At 31.0% G+C, this 16,959-nt stretch overlaps 1 protein-coding gene across 2 annotated transcripts; it reads right to left on the bottom strand.

The window, feature by feature from the left end:
- On the bottom strand, positions 1–16,885 carry LOC106667566 (hemicentin-1-like). 2 transcript variants are annotated; one of them, XM_014395601.2, is made up of 51 exons: positions 13,737–16,885; positions 13,424–13,659; positions 13,226–13,357; positions 12,923–13,171; positions 12,716–12,869; positions 12,458–12,636; positions 12,321–12,393; positions 12,118–12,262; positions 11,893–12,014; positions 11,700–11,834; positions 11,515–11,622; positions 11,258–11,430; positions 11,083–11,200; positions 10,842–11,026; positions 10,641–10,782; positions 10,429–10,566; positions 10,265–10,360; positions 10,022–10,188; positions 9,841–9,955; positions 9,639–9,786; positions 9,438–9,565; positions 9,225–9,378; positions 9,073–9,167; positions 8,871–9,015; positions 8,693–8,811; positions 8,447–8,609; positions 8,297–8,391; positions 8,097–8,241; positions 7,902–8,029; positions 7,630–7,801; positions 7,473–7,567; positions 7,256–7,409; positions 7,078–7,196; positions 6,868–7,020; positions 6,667–6,798; positions 6,473–6,582; positions 6,136–6,417; positions 5,889–6,081; positions 5,560–5,692; positions 5,351–5,490; positions 5,005–5,292; positions 4,656–4,922; positions 2,404–2,585; positions 2,240–2,339; positions 1,926–2,041; positions 1,736–1,862; positions 1,364–1,557; positions 759–922; positions 534–691; positions 342–469; positions 1–278 (listed from the first exon to the last, which is right to left on the bottom strand). In XM_014395601.2, the coding sequence occupies exons 1-51, from the start codon at positions 16,768–16,770 to the stop codon at positions 231–233; spliced, it is 10,476 nt and encodes a 3,491-aa protein (XP_014251087.1). In that variant the 5' UTR covers positions 16,771–16,885; the 3' UTR covers positions 1–230. The 2 variants fall into 2 exon arrangements, with proteins under 2 accessions (XP_014251087.1, XP_014251088.1); XM_014395602.2 differs by lacking the exons at positions 2,240–2,339; positions 2,404–2,585 and having other exon boundaries at positions 13,737–16,884.
- Positions 16,886–16,959: the final 74 nt, after the last annotated feature.

Genomic DNA, 16,959 nt, shown 5'->3' with positions numbered 1-16,959 from the left:
AACAATTTATTTTATATTTACTAAATAAAAAACAGTTCTTAAATTAACAACTTTACACTTAGTAAATAACAATATAAGAATGTACACAAATTGTGTTACAAATATAGAAAAATTAAAAAACAAAATGAAAAGGTTGATTTTTTATATATTACCATGCGCTTGGCTTAAAATGCTCCCTAAATAATTATGATTAAGATCCTTTTCTTCCTTCCTTTAGAATGATTTCATTTTTAATTTTTTTGATTTTTATGACAAGATTGTTTTTTACACCTTATGATCTGCAACAATCAGTGAAATAATATGAATCATTGATATGAACAATATACATTATTGTTCGTCACCTGGGTTTTATTTCCCTGACAGGTTAAATCTCGATTTTCCAGCAGGCACACTCTCGTCCTTATTTGAATCCCACGTCCACATGAGACATTGCAAGGACTCCATACAGACCAAGGTGACCATTCCCCGACTGTAATGCGTTTTACGACATTTTAAGATTTAAAAAAATAATTGCAATCGTATGTTAAAATTACGTGAGCATTTTTCAATACTGCACTGCACAATTTCTCTTCCATTCCCTGAGCAATTTTCACCATCAAATTCTGGCTTTGGATTAGTGCATGAGCGTACTCTCATTTTTACTCCATTCCCGCAAGTAACGGAACAGTGATTCCACTCCGACCAATCACTCCTGAGAATTTTTTACAAGTAAATAATAATTTCACAAATTTTCAAAGTATTAATAAGGATTTACTGACCACCCCCCTTTAATCGGGCAAGGATTCAAGCTGCAGCTTTCAGATTCATTGCCTTCACCAATGCAATCAAAACCCTGGCAAATTCTGGAGCGATATCTTGTTCCTTTTCCACATGAGGATGAGCACAAACTCCAATCTAGCCAGTCACTCCAAATTCCATTTGGCTATTTTCATTTATACAAAACCACAAAAGTGTATTTTATATTTTGAAATACATATATGCTATTTTATAGATGAAAATTTTCTTTTTTGTAGGGCTTTTTTTGTTTTTTATTTTTAAATGAAAATTACAATATTTCATCTTTCAGTGATTCTCCGCTATTTTGAAGAAACACATATTTTATCCTTTTAAAAAGATAGTTTCTACTCACAGTAAGGAATACACAGAACTACTTACAGTGAGTAAGAATTATCTTTTTAAAAGGATAGAACACCGCACTCACACCACCATTCATCATTTCCATATATTTTATTTCTTAACATAGTAAAATAAAAATTATTTCAGCCAAAGTTTAAAAAAGTGAATTGCCAATATATTGCCTTTTTACATTCATTTTCGTCTAATAAAAAGATAACGAAGATTAATAAGCTATTCAGTAACATACAGTGCAGGGGAGATAGTTGCATTGCTGTTTTTCCACACTTGGACCTGTTATTGTGGAATTGTCGTATTCGATAAAATAATTCTCCAAAGGTCCACTTTTTCTCCCAACAATGACTCTTGTTCTAATTTGTTCACCCTCATCACAAGATTTACTACAAGAACTCCACTGGGACCATTCACTCCAATGTAATTTCACTATAAAAATAAATATTTTAAAATCAAATCATGTTCAAATACCTTCAGCATTTTTCAACTTTGATGTAACTATTTTTGTATGTACAAGTAAACTGGGAAAATTTCCTAAATTAATAATGATATGATACTCAGCAAAACAAAGGGAGTCTAAAAAATAAAAAGTAAATTATTCCGTTACCTTTAACTATCAAAGAAAATGTATTTATAAGACCGCTATTATTTGCACAATAATAAATTCCACCATCTTCTTCCTTGACATTGACAAAGTGCAAATTTTCTTTGGAATTTGTTAACAATGAATTGCCCTTAAAAGAAACATTTTAGTAATAAATTATTCAAATATTAAGTCAATTATACCACAATTATACTTTGAACCAAGTAATATTTTGCTTAATATTTCCAGGCACCATACACTTTAGAGTGAAGGAAGAACCACTGACAAATTTAACTACATTGATGTTTTGGCTTACTAAATTTGATGAAGCTGAAATTAAACAAATACATCAATTGAAAATAATTGTGTTTTGAAATATGATAATCTTTGACCTATAGAATGAAAATGTTATCAGTCATATTTTTGCACGTCACTGATCTTCGTTAACAAATAATTTGTTCATGATAGTCCTTTTATGTTTCATTACTGTTCAAGCAAAATTATTTTCTTTTTAAAGAATCTTTTTACCTCTTACAATAACTTCAAAGTGTCGTTCATCTTGACCAACCTCATTTTGAACCGTATAAGTGTAAGAACCACTTTCCTTCAGTGTTAGATTATAGATTTTCTTTAAAAAAATATTTATTATGGAATGCTAATTATGTTTTTATTTTTATTTAATGTGTACATACTAGTTGCTGACAATTTTTGTGATAAGAATAGGAATAAAGTTTATCATTAGCATTTGAGTGATTTTTTCTCCAAGAAACCGAGGGTAATGGAATTCCAGAGGTGTAGCAGTTTATAGTCATGTTACTTCCCTCTGAAACCTCCAATAATATGGCACTTGATTTTATTAAGATTTTAGGCGGCACTAAAATTGAAAATATTATCATAATATATACATTAATTATACATATAATTTTTAAAAATTACACATAATTAGCCTACCAATTTTTTTTAAACTATATATTACAAAAAATTTAGGTGTTCTACTTCTTGAGATTAAGTATTGCCTACTAATGAGAAATTGTGTAACTTCACTGATTATTTATTACCATTATTTACATGTACATGAATGTTGTGGTCTTCCTGAATCAGGAACTATTGCGTGTTGCTGACATATTAAAATTCCAAATTAGATATAAATTAAATTTTGTACATAATAAATAAGTAATGTGGTTAAAAGCTTATTGCTCTGTAAATTGTAAACTTTTCTTTTAAACACTTTAAATATAATTTTAACATTATTTTTTTGGAATTCTCCATTGGGAGTCAAACCACTATATTTAATGTCATTCCATGATAATTCGAACATTAAAATTTTATATAGTTTTCCAATTATTGTGGCTATAATTAAATGTATTATTTTTATGTATATATTTATAACCTTAAAACAAAATTCATTTGATAAGGGATTTTTTTATTTTTAGGTTTGCTGTTCCCTTATGATATATTTTTTACATATATAAATAACAACAGGCAAAAATAAGCAGCAGTAGATAAATATACATATACATATGTAGGGTGGTCATCGTTATGTGCTCTACCTATTGTTTTTTAAAGAAGGCAAATTAAAAAATAAATAAAATACATGTATTTCATGTTCCTAATGTTCTTCATTTTGGCTAATATAGTTTGATTTTTTTCTCTAAATATTGCAAAACTACACCAACCAACTTATTTAGCCAAAGGTCATAGGTTCGAATCCTGCTCATGACCCTGAAGTATAATCAATTAAAATAATTACTATGGTGCCATTATGACTACTAAAAGAGATATATTTTTGATAGTATTTAGTTTCCTAAAAACATCAAAAGTTTTTTAACTGACATGCTTTTCTTTCAAAATTGATTCTCAATTTTGTGTGAAAAATAAGTTGCCTTATAACTCCATACCTTCTTAAAAGTGCCTCAAAATGGTCTTAAAATGTTTCAATGATTCAGTGTTATATGAAAACAAAAACATTTAAAAAATTTATTTCTACATTACCAACAACCTTGTAGACAAGGACTGTCGTTGGTTTTAAGCCGAGTGATACTCATTTCATTTTTTCAACCTTTTATTACAGAACCACCAACAACTTATTTATTGACAGCTTCTTTTGTTGTCGACAAATTTGTTGATCTTTTTTTCTTATTTTATTTTTTATTTTTACTTTATTAATTCATTTTTGTTGGTGATTTAGAAAAATATTTTTTAAATGTTTTTGTTTTGCACATAAAATTGAGATATAGGGAATTTTTTAAGAACATTTTGAGACATTTTTAAGACAGTGTGAAGTTATAGGGGAGCAACTTATTTTTCACACAAAATTGAGAATAAATTTAAAAAGCTTGTCCAATTTTTTTTTTTTTAAGAGATTAAACGCTATCAAAAATGTGTGAAAGAGTAATAGGTCGCAATGTTTATAGAAAAATAATCAGCATCAGCCAAAATAAAGTTCATCAGAATTCATGAAATTCATGTTTTTTTGTCTTCATTAAAAAAGTATGAAGTAAAATGTATATACATAAAGTATGTCAGGCAGGAATAGCAACCATTCAGCGATGATGATAGTTTGTTGATTTACTCCACTGTAACTTGTACTTATGATATTGGTCGAATAATTACATTACATGAAAGCAGAAAAATCTAAATTGTATATAAAACATTTGAAATAATGTATGTTAGAATTGTGAAAGGACAAAAACCAACATTTAATAAATATCCAATAGAAAATATAATTGATTGTCATATCACGTTTTCTTTTATTTAATGTAAGAACTTAACCTCATAAAATACTATAGATGTTGCTAATCTTTTGAATTTCGCAATTTTTATTAAAACAGTTAATATTGTTTAATTATCGCATCAATCCTTCCTTTAATGTATATTAAAATATATATTAAAGGATTTGGTAACAAGATACTTTTTGAATATTATTAAAATAAATTTTCATTACCTAATATAAAAACGTTTACAGTAGCCTCCAAATTGCTACCTGGGTTAAAGACTTTGCACTTATAGGAGCCATTATTAGAAATATTTGTTTTTTCAATGATGTAATCACTTTGATTCAAATAAGCATTTATTTTATCAATCAAGACATTGTCCTTTTCCCAAAGGATCTCACTTTTGACATCACTCCAAATAGGACATTTGATCTTCAAAGGCAGGCCCTCGGTCTGGTATAATTTTGTTGAAATATCCTTCAAATACTTGAGCGGTGCTGTGACAATGTTTTAAGTAGGACTTGTTGTATATAATATAATTTATTGACATAGATAAAACTGTACAGATTTAATTGTTACCAATAATTTTCACTTTAAATGACTGCTTGTCTGTACCAGCTCGATTTTTCGCAAGACACGTGTAAACGCCTTCATCTGTTTTGGATGAATTGAAGACTCGGAGAATGTGTTTATTACCAATTTCTGTTATTGATAAATTAGTGCTATTATTTGTCAGAATTGTGTTTTGCCTGGTATTCCAAACCACTTTCACTTCTGTCAGATAAAAGACGATACAATGCAGTTCAAAAGGTCTCGATTCCATGACAGTAAACTCTGAAGTCCCATTTGCAGCAATACTCGGAGAAACTTATAAACAGAAACTTTATGAATGAAACTGTTGTAATAAAGATTACTTATTTATTACCTATTACATTGACTTGGAAACTTTTCTCAATTTTCTCTTTTGCGTTTTCCCCTCTACAGTAAAATAAACCATGATGGAACTTATTGGCTCTTTTTCTCCTCAAAATGTTCATATTGTCAGTAAGATTTGAATTCCAAATGCTAATTAAAAGTCAATTAATACATGGATTATATTACAATTATTTGTTTAAGTCATTTCCTTTATTATACCTGTTTATTGAAGATTGAAATTCCCATTTATATGAGCTATTTGAATCTCCTTTGATATCACAGTGTAATTCAAAGGGTTCATTTTCAATAAAATATTTCACTTCAGATTTGTTTACAACTCTTTTTTGACCTCCTTCAATTCAAGCAATAAGCAATTATGAACAAAAATGATTGGTTTGACTTGGTGCACTTTTGTGTAAAAAAGTATTTAAATTATAAAAACAAGCTATTTATTAAACAAACTTTGAACAAATTCAAAGTTATTATTATTCATTAATAAATATTTTTAAAAAATAGCATATTAAAAAAGTAGTTAATTTCTTACATACTTGAAACTTTTAGATTAAATGACCGTTTGACACTGCCAACTTTGTTGCTCCCTTGACACATGTAAATACCGTTGTGAGATAGTTGAGCTTCTATTATTTTCAAAATACCCTCAGACATTTCAACGTTTGGTAATGTTAGATTTGTTATCGGTATTTGGCTTAAGCTATCATGTTTTTTAAATCTCCATGTCACCTAATTTCAAAGCACGAAATTAATTATTTCAATACAAAATAAACAATTTCTCACCTTGGGCAATGGGTTTCCACCGATGTCACAGTTTATTTTAACACCATTTCCTTCTTCAACCTTAAACTCAGATTCGTAGAACTCGTCCAAAAAATATGGCGTATGTAGTACATTCAGGAAGAAATTTTTTGTGATACTTTTACCATTCCTTTTAATAATGCACGTGTAATTTCCACCAGTAGAAGAGTAGACCTCATCAAAGTTGAGTCTCATTCCATTGTCTTTGACTTCGTACTGATCAACATCTGACCTTATTCTTTTTTCTTTGATATTTACACCATTCTGAAAGCATCTTTTTTGTATTATTTATTCAAATAATGATATCTTTTAAGCATACTTTGAACCATATTATTTCTTCCCCAGGTTTTGCCAAACAGTGGAGTTTGGCTGGGTTTCCATCCAACTCTTCTACTAATTCAAAATCTTCAGGAATTGAAGGAATTGGTGCTAAAACCAATATTTTTCAAAAAATATTTCTATTAAATCAATCAAAAATAAAATAAAATAATAAATATATATTATATTATCTACCTGATACTGTAACCTTATAAACTTTTTTAACAATCCCTTGATTATTAGTGGCTGTACAGACATATTCTCCTGAAGTTTTTTCAGATACATTCATCAAAACTAATGTGTTATCCTCAAGAGTCATATAAACTTCTGTAATAAATATATCTTTATTAACACCTATACCTACAATCATAAGTAATGTATTTTCAAATTGATTACCTGTGATAATGTTAGAAGGAACAAATTCGCCGCCAATTTTCCATTTGACATCTGGTTTTGGCTGCCCTTTTACAGTGCAAGGTAGGGCAAAATCCTCGCCAAAATTTACATTCACTTCGCTTGGAAGGATTTCATCGACTATAGATGGCAGTGCTGCAAAATAATTTTGTAAATTCGCAAGAAGAAGCTTTAAAACATTTTTTAACGGACATTGAATGTCAACGTGATAGAATTTTTCCTTTGTCCCTAAAACATTGACTGCCATGCACGAGTACTTGCCAGAATTCTTATATGTCACATTTTGTAGGTACAACTTGCTAGTGCCGTTCCTAAATAAATTTTTCATATAATAACTTTCATAAAAATAAAAAAACATGAATTTTCACACCCTTCTAATATAAAATGGTTCTTTATAAGCATCCCATTTTGTGACCAGATTAATTTTGGTAAGGGGGACCCTTTTACTTTGCACATCAATACAGCATCACTGTTTTCCACAAAAGCTAACTCTTCATTTTCTGGGTTTTCAAATTTTGGCTCAACTGAAATAAATGTAAATAAACTACAGTTCATATAAAAAATTGTTTACAAATTTGAAAACTTACCTTTAACAATAATCTGGATTGTTGAGTTGTCCGAGCCGACTGAGTTACTGGCAATACAAGTAAAATTTCCAGAATCTTGTTCCGTAGCTGTAAACCTGTAACCTTAAGTTGTTTGTAAAATTTCATTTAAATGGAGATGTTCGGTTTACATTATTACCTTAAAACTGTACTATTGAAAGTATATTTTTTTGCAATAAGTTTACCATCTTTATGCCATGTTACTTTTGGTGCTGGTTTTCCTCTAATTTCACATCTTAAAATAATTTCTTGGTTTTCATATACGGCGCTGTTGTGAGCACTATTTATTGTTAACATTGTTTTAGGGATCTCTACATGTAAAAAATATAAAAATAATGTTAAAATTTATGTCAAATATAAGCATTGTACCTGATAGTGAATAAATTTAATTGTATAAAAATTGTTAGGTACCAAAAACAATCAGCTTTACTGTGTAAGAACTAATTCCTGCTTTATTTTCTGCTCGGCATGTGTACATTCCCTCATCATCCACAGTTATATTATAAATAGTTAAGATGTCTTTTATTGAGGAAAATGAACTATAAAACATAAAAAAATTTAAATCATTATCTATTAAATAACTGACAATATTTTCTTTTTATGTACGTTTTATAATTCGGGGAAAGAGAATTATTCCGTTCCCAGTGTACGATTGGTTCTGGCTCTCCAAAGGCAAGGCACAAAAGGTCTAGATTACTCCCAGACAGGGTTTGAACTGTGCTTGGCAAGTTGGGTGCAAATTTTGGAGGCTCTGCAATAAATACTATATAAGAATATTGATAATTACATAAATTAGCAATTATTACCTAAAATTAGCAGAGTGATTTTTTTAGAATCACTACCGGCTTTATTTATTGCTACACAATTGAAATCGCCAGAATGGTTCTTACGCACTTGGAACCTAAATACACAAATTAACACAGAAATGTCGCTGTATATTAAAGAAATGACACTACCTGAGTGTGCCGTCTGATGACAGATATCCTTCGTTGAATGGTTCACCATTCAGGAACCAGGAAATTTCAGATTTAGGTTTTGCAACAGCATTGCATTCCAGCACTACTTCTTCTCCAGGAGCTGCTTTTGCTATGTCTACCCATGGAGTTATCAATGGTGGTTCTAATAAAATAAAATAGAAAAAAATTAACTAAATCCATTTCCAACTAGTTTTGAATTAAAATTATCTTTATTAGAGTAAATACCTAAAACTAATAATTGGACTTTTTTCATTATGGTGTTAACTTTATTTGACGCGACACATAAATAAATTCCTTCATCGGTATCTGAAGCTTTAGAAATGTTCAGTACAACAGTCCCATTTCTGCAAACATTTTATATATTCTTTTATCTTTGTTTAAAACATATATAAAAAATATCTACCCTTCATTTTTTCCATTTAATATGTTTTCATTAAATTCCCAATGTACTTTTGGCAATGGATATCCTGTTGCTTTACAGATCAAGACAGCCTGTTTTCCCTTAATAACTTCTATTTCATTTGGTAAATTATTGATAACAGGTTTTTCTACAAACATGATAATTACAAGATAAAAGCAACACTAATTGCAAAAAAATATTTTACCCAATATTTCAAGCATTATGTCAGCCTTGTCAATCCCCACTTTGTTTTCAGCAAGGCATGTGTAAACCCCTGCGTCGGAAGTTTCAGGCGTGAACCTTGAAGTATTTTTAAATTAATCTCAAAATATGTTTCATTTACCCAGTAAAACATACCATACTTCACCACCATAGTATTTTTTTAGGGGAATATTATCTTTTAGCCACTTTACGTCCGGCTTTGGTATTCCAACTGCATTACATCTCAATGAGATGGCATTCCCCAATTCAACTGACACCTCTTTCTTCCATGAAAGTATTTTAGGTGGAACTAAACACACAAGGTTTTTATTAGTGTAGTCCTTAAAGTGGAATTTTGTAGAGGAATACCAAACACTTGGAGAGTCACTTCTTTTGTCATTTCCCCAGCTAAATTTTTAGCTAAGCACAAGTACCTGCCTGAATCTTCTACCTGTACCGCATCAAAGTACAGGGATGTAGAGTTTTCTTTTCTATAGCTAAAAAACAAAAAAGTATCGATTTATAAAATACAAATCAAATATCATTCTCTTTATTTAACATATGCAGTACCCTCTCATTATTGAATTGAACTGATATGAATCTCTCGTCCATTTCACTGTAGGCTTTGGATCTCCAGTTGTTTCACAATGAAGAATGACTGGATTCCCGACATTTGCAGTGACACTGGATATTGTCCTTTCATAAATAATTGGTGGTTCTACAAAATGAAAATATTTAGCTTTAAAATATCACAGATGAAAAGAATACAAACCAAATTGTTGCAAGGTGACATTTTTCATATCAACTCCAACACCATTCTCAGCAATGCAAGAATAGTTTCCAATTAGTCTTATACTTAAAGCATTGAAGATCAGCGAACCATTTTTCTGTGAATATTTTTATCAACTTATTGGTTTCATTTATGTAACTGCAATATGAGATCGACAACTTACCGCAACAAAACCATACAAACCAAGCGCATCTGTGTCCCCCCCATATTGCTCCCATCTTATTTTTGGTTGAGGATTTCCTTCCTTTATGACACACTGAAGCTCAACTCTTTCTCCAATTAAATGTTTGACAATTTGATCAGATCCATTTTGAATTAATTTAGGAGGAGCTGGTAATATTTTTGGCAATGATAAAATAATTCATATTAAGCTTTTTTTGGTTCAATAAAAACATAATATTCATACTTGTTCCTATAATTGAGACATTTACTTCTTTTTCATCCATTCCAAAATAGTTCTCTGCCTTACAAATATAAATGCCTTGGTGCGCTAATGTTACTTCTAAAAAGTAAAATGAATAAATGTAATTTCAATTTCAGAGTAGTCTTGGTGAAAATTAAATAAAATACTTCTAAAATCAAGAATGTTTTCTATTGATTGAGCTTGAACAGCTTTGCCATCCTTTCTTCTCCAAGTTATTCTCGGTTCAGGTATTCCAGAAGTAGTACAAGAAAGGCTTGCTGTACCATCTATTTCCAAGTTTGCGTCTATTTTGTGGATGAATTAATATTTTTTGAAACAGGTTTTATTCTTATTTATTTATATTTTTGACTATTTTTACCTGTTGATGCTGTCTCTATTTTAGGGTTGGTCCCAAATGTCACAAATATTGAATCTTCCCCACGGCCTATCATGTTAGTAGCAATGCAGATATATCTTCCACTGTCTTCTAGAGTCGGTGACTTGAAGTTCAAAACTCCATTCTAAAATAATGTAATTATAGGGATCCAAAATTTGCAATATACTTCTATAATGTAACTACAGAATGGTTGACGTCGGAGATTCCATTGTTTGTCTTTTTCTTCCAAACCACATGAGGCTTTGGTACGCCAGAAGCATTACATTGAATTTGTAAGTCTTGCCCAGATAGAGAATAAACTATGTTCTTGTAGTAATGTATTGAAACGACTGGTTCCTCACCAAGATAAACATTTATCTCCTTATGATCTGTTTAATTTTTAATTTAATATTGATTTTAAGGAGATCAAGTATTTTACACTTACAAGTTCCAGCAGAATTAGAAGCCAAACATATGTACACTCCTTGGTCAGATTTCTTTGCATTTTCAATTTTCAATTGAATTGAATTCTCAGCATGTTGAATATTAATTTCTTTTGATGCCTGTAATTTGTACAATTTATGAACTATTTTCTATTGAACGTTCCATTCAGCACTTACATTCAAAAGAAAATAACTTTTAAACCACTTTATTGTAGGCATAGGTATGCCTTTAGTTATTTTGCATTCTAGCAAAATTGGACTGTTAATTTTAAAATAGAATACATTGTTTGAAACTTCAACTTCGGGCCTTTCTATAACTTCCACAGCTACCTGAACACTATCTTCACCACCTTAAAACAATTAAAAATAAAATAGAAGCTGGATGGTGTATAATGTGATAACCATTAACAAATTAAAAATAATTGTTGTTCTACCGCCATTTGTAGCAGAGCAAATGTAGACTCCACTGTCTTGTACTGTTAATTGATCAAACTGAATGCTTGCAGATGGTTGATCAGTTTCCATAATACTTTCCTGATAAGCTAGAAAAAAAGAAAACACTCCAATTATTTGTCTAGTCTGCCATTGGAATGGAAATGTTTAAGGAAATATTACCAACAGGTATTATTGGAGAATATTTTCTTCCAGGACAGTCGGTGTGGAGTACGACTATGCACTCTACACTGGATATCTAGTGTTTCACCCATGTGGGCTACTACTGATTTTTGGTCCAATACAACTACTGGAGGGCTTTCTGTAATTATTCATCATATATTGTTAATAATCCAACAGAGTGGTTGTTTCACATTCACCTGTCACTACCAAGTTTATGGTCAGAATTGTAACCCCTGCTATGTTTTGGGACCAACATAGATAAATTCCTTCATCACTCTTTGATACATACGGTATATGGTGCGAAATTTCTGAAGATTGCCTGATTAAAAAGTAATTAGTTGAAGATTTTGTTCAGTACAATCGGTCAAAACAATAACCGATTGATCAATTAAGTGGCACATAAAAAATTAAAATAAACTAACGAGAAACTTTTTGAAATGATTTGTGTTGAAGGTCTCTTAAACATTTTAACTGTTACTGGGACCAGTGATTGGATATGACAACTGATATCAATCGGCTCCCCAATTCTGGCTGTTATATTGGTCTTGCCCGATATAAACGGTTTTTCTAAAACATTAAGCAATTAATAAAAATAATAAAACTATCAGAAAAAAATTTATTTTACCTGGCATCTGCGGGGAAATTGCAGTCGTCGATATCCTTTCTAAAGGGAATCCATCATTCGTCTCACCATGAATCTGAAAGAAAAAAATTTGTATTAGTAGTGTAATTAATTTTTTTAATTGATGAACAACAATAAACCTCAAGTTTGAACAGTCGATCAGGTGGGACAAAAGGCCCGATTATGTAAGTACCATTATGAACATAGGATGTGTTGTATTTCCCTAACACGACTCCATCCAGATTTACAAGAGTTACAGACAGAACTCTGTCTGTCAATTCAGGAGAAGTCGTCTTGATCAAGAGGTAGTTTTGTGCACCTGGAAAGCACAATTTGTTTATATATATAAATGTCCATGTATAAATTCATAAAATTATATACTAAATTTGTTTAAAAACCTTTCATAGGATTGATCGATGTTTCTTTTAATTCGTTAGTTGGGATTATAGAAAACCCGTAAGTAAACGTATTTGAACTAAGGGCAGTTGTCACAACTGAATGAGCTGATCTTGCTCTGGTAATGTATATTTTCCAAAGCCCTGGTTTTGGTTGCTGAAAGCAAATTCTCATTATTGTATTGTCACTCATTTTCTATTTAATCCTACCTGAACACAGAAAACGTTTATATTGTCTAAATTAAGGAGATTTTGGATTTCACTTGAGTTAGGTTTAGACCCGTCGGGATTGAGCACATACAATGAAACATCAACCCCTGTTGTTGATACTGTCATCTCTTTTATTGTAGGGTCAACATTCAGCGTTATAATATAAGGAAGCTTAATTCCTTTCTTAAAACTGACTGATTTTAATAATACCTTCCCTTGTTTGGAATTTTCAGTGATGTAATTGAAAACCTAAAATTGTGATAACAGTTAGGCACATTGTTATAATTAAAGACCGTTTAATACTTTTTTGATGTCTGATTTACGGTTCAGGTCTATTACTAAACCAGAGCTGACTGCTGCTATAGTGGAATAGGCCATACGTTGGTCCCCTGGATAGACTTTATCTAAGCAATATCCCGTCAACAAAAAAAATATCTGAAATGGATTTTTTTTGTTTTTTTTTAAATAAAATGTATGTGTTGACAATAATATTGTACTGACTTGTGGGTGTTTCCTTTGTGTCAAAGCAATTATTTGTGGAACTAATTTGTCATAATCTTTTCCCAAAGCATCCGTAAATACATAAATGTACGAATTTGGCCTCGATAGCTTAATGGCTTCTAAAATGGCTGCTAAAGATTGTTCAGGACAGTCCACACCTCCTCCAATGTACACACTGTTAATTGCATTTATAAACACATTACTATCTCTAGTTTGTGTCGGTTGAGGTCGATTATCTGAAAATAAAAACAATTTTGTAGTGTAGCAGACAATTTCTGTTAACATACAATTTAAATAAACAAAAAAAACTCACTAAAATCATTAAAAGGAACAAAAATAAAATCGTGAATTTTAATATCTGATTTATTCAATAAATCACTAGTAATTTTCATTGCACTTTCTTTTACAAGATGAAGTTCTGTTGACATAGAACCTGTAGTATCAAAAACGAATACAAGAGAAACAGCATTGTCTATTTCATCAATCGACCTTTTCCATCTTCCCAATGCTGGATTGTGTATTATTTTGTCTTCAACTGGATGAAGTGACACCTTGGAGCTCACCTGCTCTTGGAAGTGGTTGAACACCTTGCCATAAAAATGAAGTGGCTTTTGAACAGGAACAAATTCATTTTTAGGTAAGAGTGTCTTCCCATCTATGCTAAATTTGTAGACTTGATTTCTGACATTCGGCATTTCCAACACTGCTTTAGAAGTTAAAATCTTTTTTTCAGTGCTATCACATTTCAAACAAGATATTTTAGTCATCTCCTTTTTCATTTTTTCATGATATTTTGGTTCTTTTGTCACTTCAGTTAAAGTAATTGGTAATTTGAAAAACGGCAAGACAGGGTTTTCAATAATTATGTATTTATTTGGAGGTAATTGTTCAAAGTCAACTCTTTCTTCTGGGCGTGAATCTAATCGTCGTTCATTCATTACTAAATGAAATTGTGTGAAATGTCCTGGACCATGATTTCCATTTGGCCTACTAGAAGAACTGTGTTTCTGTGCATGATCATGGGGGGCTGTTAAAACTATGTGTGAAGGCTGATTGTCTTTGGTACTTGAAATTGATTCAATCGGGTGGAATCTCTCTGGTGAAAACACAAAATCAATGTTTTGTCGTGTCACAGGTGGAAGCATTGTAGTGTAATAATTAGTATGAGTTGGATACAACCTTTCAAATTGAAAGGGTGGTTGCTTTACTTCCAGTGGTTTTTGTTTTTCTTGAGGAATAAAGAAAAACTTCTTCGGGTCAAAGCCTTGACTTGGGATGGTAACTTTAGGGATAGATTTTTCTCTAGGGTACACACTACTTATTGGAATTATTTGAAAACTAGTCTCTGATAGATAAGCACATTTGTCATGTCCTCTTATTCCTTTAGTATGGTTAAAAGTAAAGCAAATTGGGAAGAAATGGCCAAAAACATAGACGTACTTGGGCGGTTCATCAATATTTCTATTGTCTACTGATTTATATGTTACATTATTTGGTTTGTTGGTAAACTGATGGCTATCTTCTGGTATTATAAACAGTTTTTCTTTTAAAAACAAATTGTCTTCACTTTTAGACGGAGTTGAAACCGTGGAAATGGGAGGCAAATTTGGGTAATATTTGGGTTTGGGTTTAGTAGGACTACAGTTAAATATGTCACACACTTTTGGTTTAGACATATTTATTTGTTTTGCAGTAGTTAATGATGTTGGAGTTGTTGTAATGGCTGTAGATGGTAGTTGTTTTGTTGTTTGTTCTGGTCTAGTAATGGTGTTAGACAGTTGTTTTGTTGTTTCTGTTTTTGGATATGTAAGAGTTGTCTTATAAATTGTTGGAGATAATTGTTTAGCTGTAGTGGTTCTAGCATTAAACGGTTTGGTTACAGTGGTTTCTGTTTTTGGGATTTGTGTTGTAATGGTCTCTATTTTTGAAGGTTTTGTTGTAGCAGTCACAATTTTTGGATATGTTACAGTTGTCTTATAAATTGTTGAAAACAATTGTTTTGTGGTAGTGATTTTTGTTTTTGGAGGTTTTCTTGTAGTGGTTGTTTTTGGAGGCTTTGTTGTAGTGGTTTTTGTTTTTGTAGGTTTTGTTGGAGTGGTTTCTGTTTTAGGAAGTTGTATTATAGTTGTTTCCGTTTTTGGAAGTTTGGTTGTAGTTGTTTCTGTTTTTGGAGGTTTTATTGTAGTTGTTTGTTTTTTTGGAAGTTGTGTTGTAGTTGTTTCCATTTTTGGAAGTTGTGTTGTAGTTGTTTCTGTTTTTGGAAATTGGGTTGTAGTGGTGTCTGTTTTTGGTAGTTGTGCTGTAGTTGTTTCTGTTTTTGGAAGCTGTGTAGTAGTGGTTTCTGTTTTTGGAAATTTTGTAGTACTTGTTTCTGTTTTTGGCAGTTGTGTAGAAGTTGTTTCTGTTTTTGGAAGCTTTATTGTAGTTGTTTCTGTTTTTGGAAGTTGTGTTGCAGTTGTTTCTGTTTTTAGAAGTAGTGTTGTAGTGGTTTCTGTTTTTGGAACTTGAGTTATAGTGGTTTCTGTTGTTGGAAGTTGTGTTGTAGTTGTTTCCGTTTTTGGAAGTTGTGTTGTAGTTGTTTCTGTTTTTGGAGGTTTTATTGTAGCTGTTTGTTTTTTTGGAAGTTGTGTTGTAGTTTCTGTTTTTGGAAATTGGGTTGTAGTGGTGTCTGTTTTTGGAAGTTGTGCTGTAGTTGTTTCTGTTTTTGGAAATTTTGTGGTACTGGTTATCAGATTTGTAGATGTGAGAATGTTGTTCATGACTGTAGTAGATATTGAAGATTGTGTTGTTAGACTGGTTTCTGGTTGAGAAAACAAAGGAATGATTTTATTACTCTTTGTAGTTGGGAATGATAGTTGATCTTTAATTTTAGTGGGCGAAGGTGTAAAATCAGTTGAAGTAAATTCTATGTTAGTGTCAGTTGATTCCATTACCAAAATTTTATTTTTTTCTGTGGATGGTGTTTCTGTAGTTATTTTGTTTTTCAAAGAGGTAATGAATGAAGTGGTTATTTTTGTGTATGCAGTTTCAGTCATCTGTTGTACACCTCCATTTGAACTCAGCGTTGGTTCTTCTTTAGGAGTTTCATCAGTCCAGGTGTTTTCGTAATCTGAATTTTGTGTTTCATAATCATAATCTTGAATTTCACTTTCATGGCTTTCCTTCCTATCCGAACTTTTTTTTGTTAGCAAATTCCACATATCTTCATTGTTATCTAACTTTTTTAACTCAGTCAAAATGTCTCTCCTTTTACGCTTCCTGGCATTCCACTTTTCTTGATGGTGCACATAAATATCACAAAGAAGAAAGACAAAACAAACAGCACTCAAAATAATCAAGTACTTCATATTTATCACGGCTAAAAAAAAAAAATTCTAACAGTACTGTTTTAGCTAAAATATTATACTGACAGGGTATATTCTAACATTATTTTAAGTTGCAATACCAAGATAAGACTAAACAAGATATCATTTCATTAATATCTTATTTGGCCTCATGACCTTTGAGATAAACAATATTTCGTCTATCAAGTTTTT

The sequence above is a fragment of the Cimex lectularius genome, unplaced genomic scaffold (assembly GCF_000648675.2).
Source record: "Cimex lectularius strain Harlan isolate CLEC.00 unplaced genomic scaffold, Clec_2.1 scaffold202, whole genome shotgun sequence".
NCBI lineage: Eukaryota > Metazoa > Arthropoda > Insecta > Hemiptera > Cimicidae > Cimex > Cimex lectularius.
The sequence above is the reverse complement of the archived record's forward strand: the minus strand, read 5'-3'. Positions and strand labels throughout refer to the sequence as shown.

What these genes read in the sequence shown, in the direction of transcription:
- LOC106667566 (XM_014395601.2), bottom strand. Translation starts at nt 16,770, where the DNA reads ATGAAGTACTTGATTATTTTGAGTGCTGTTTGTTTTGTCTTTCTTCTT. An exon ending in CACAAAGGAAACACCCACAA is followed by an intron (nt 13,358 to 13,423) that starts GTCAGTACAATA and finishes AATCCATTTCAG; the next exon opens with ATATTTTTTTTGTTGACGGG. An exon ending in GTTTGTATGGTTTTGTTGCG is followed by an intron (nt 9,956 to 10,021) that starts GTAAGTTGTCGA and finishes AAATATTCACAG; the next exon opens with AAAAATGGTTCGCTGATCTT.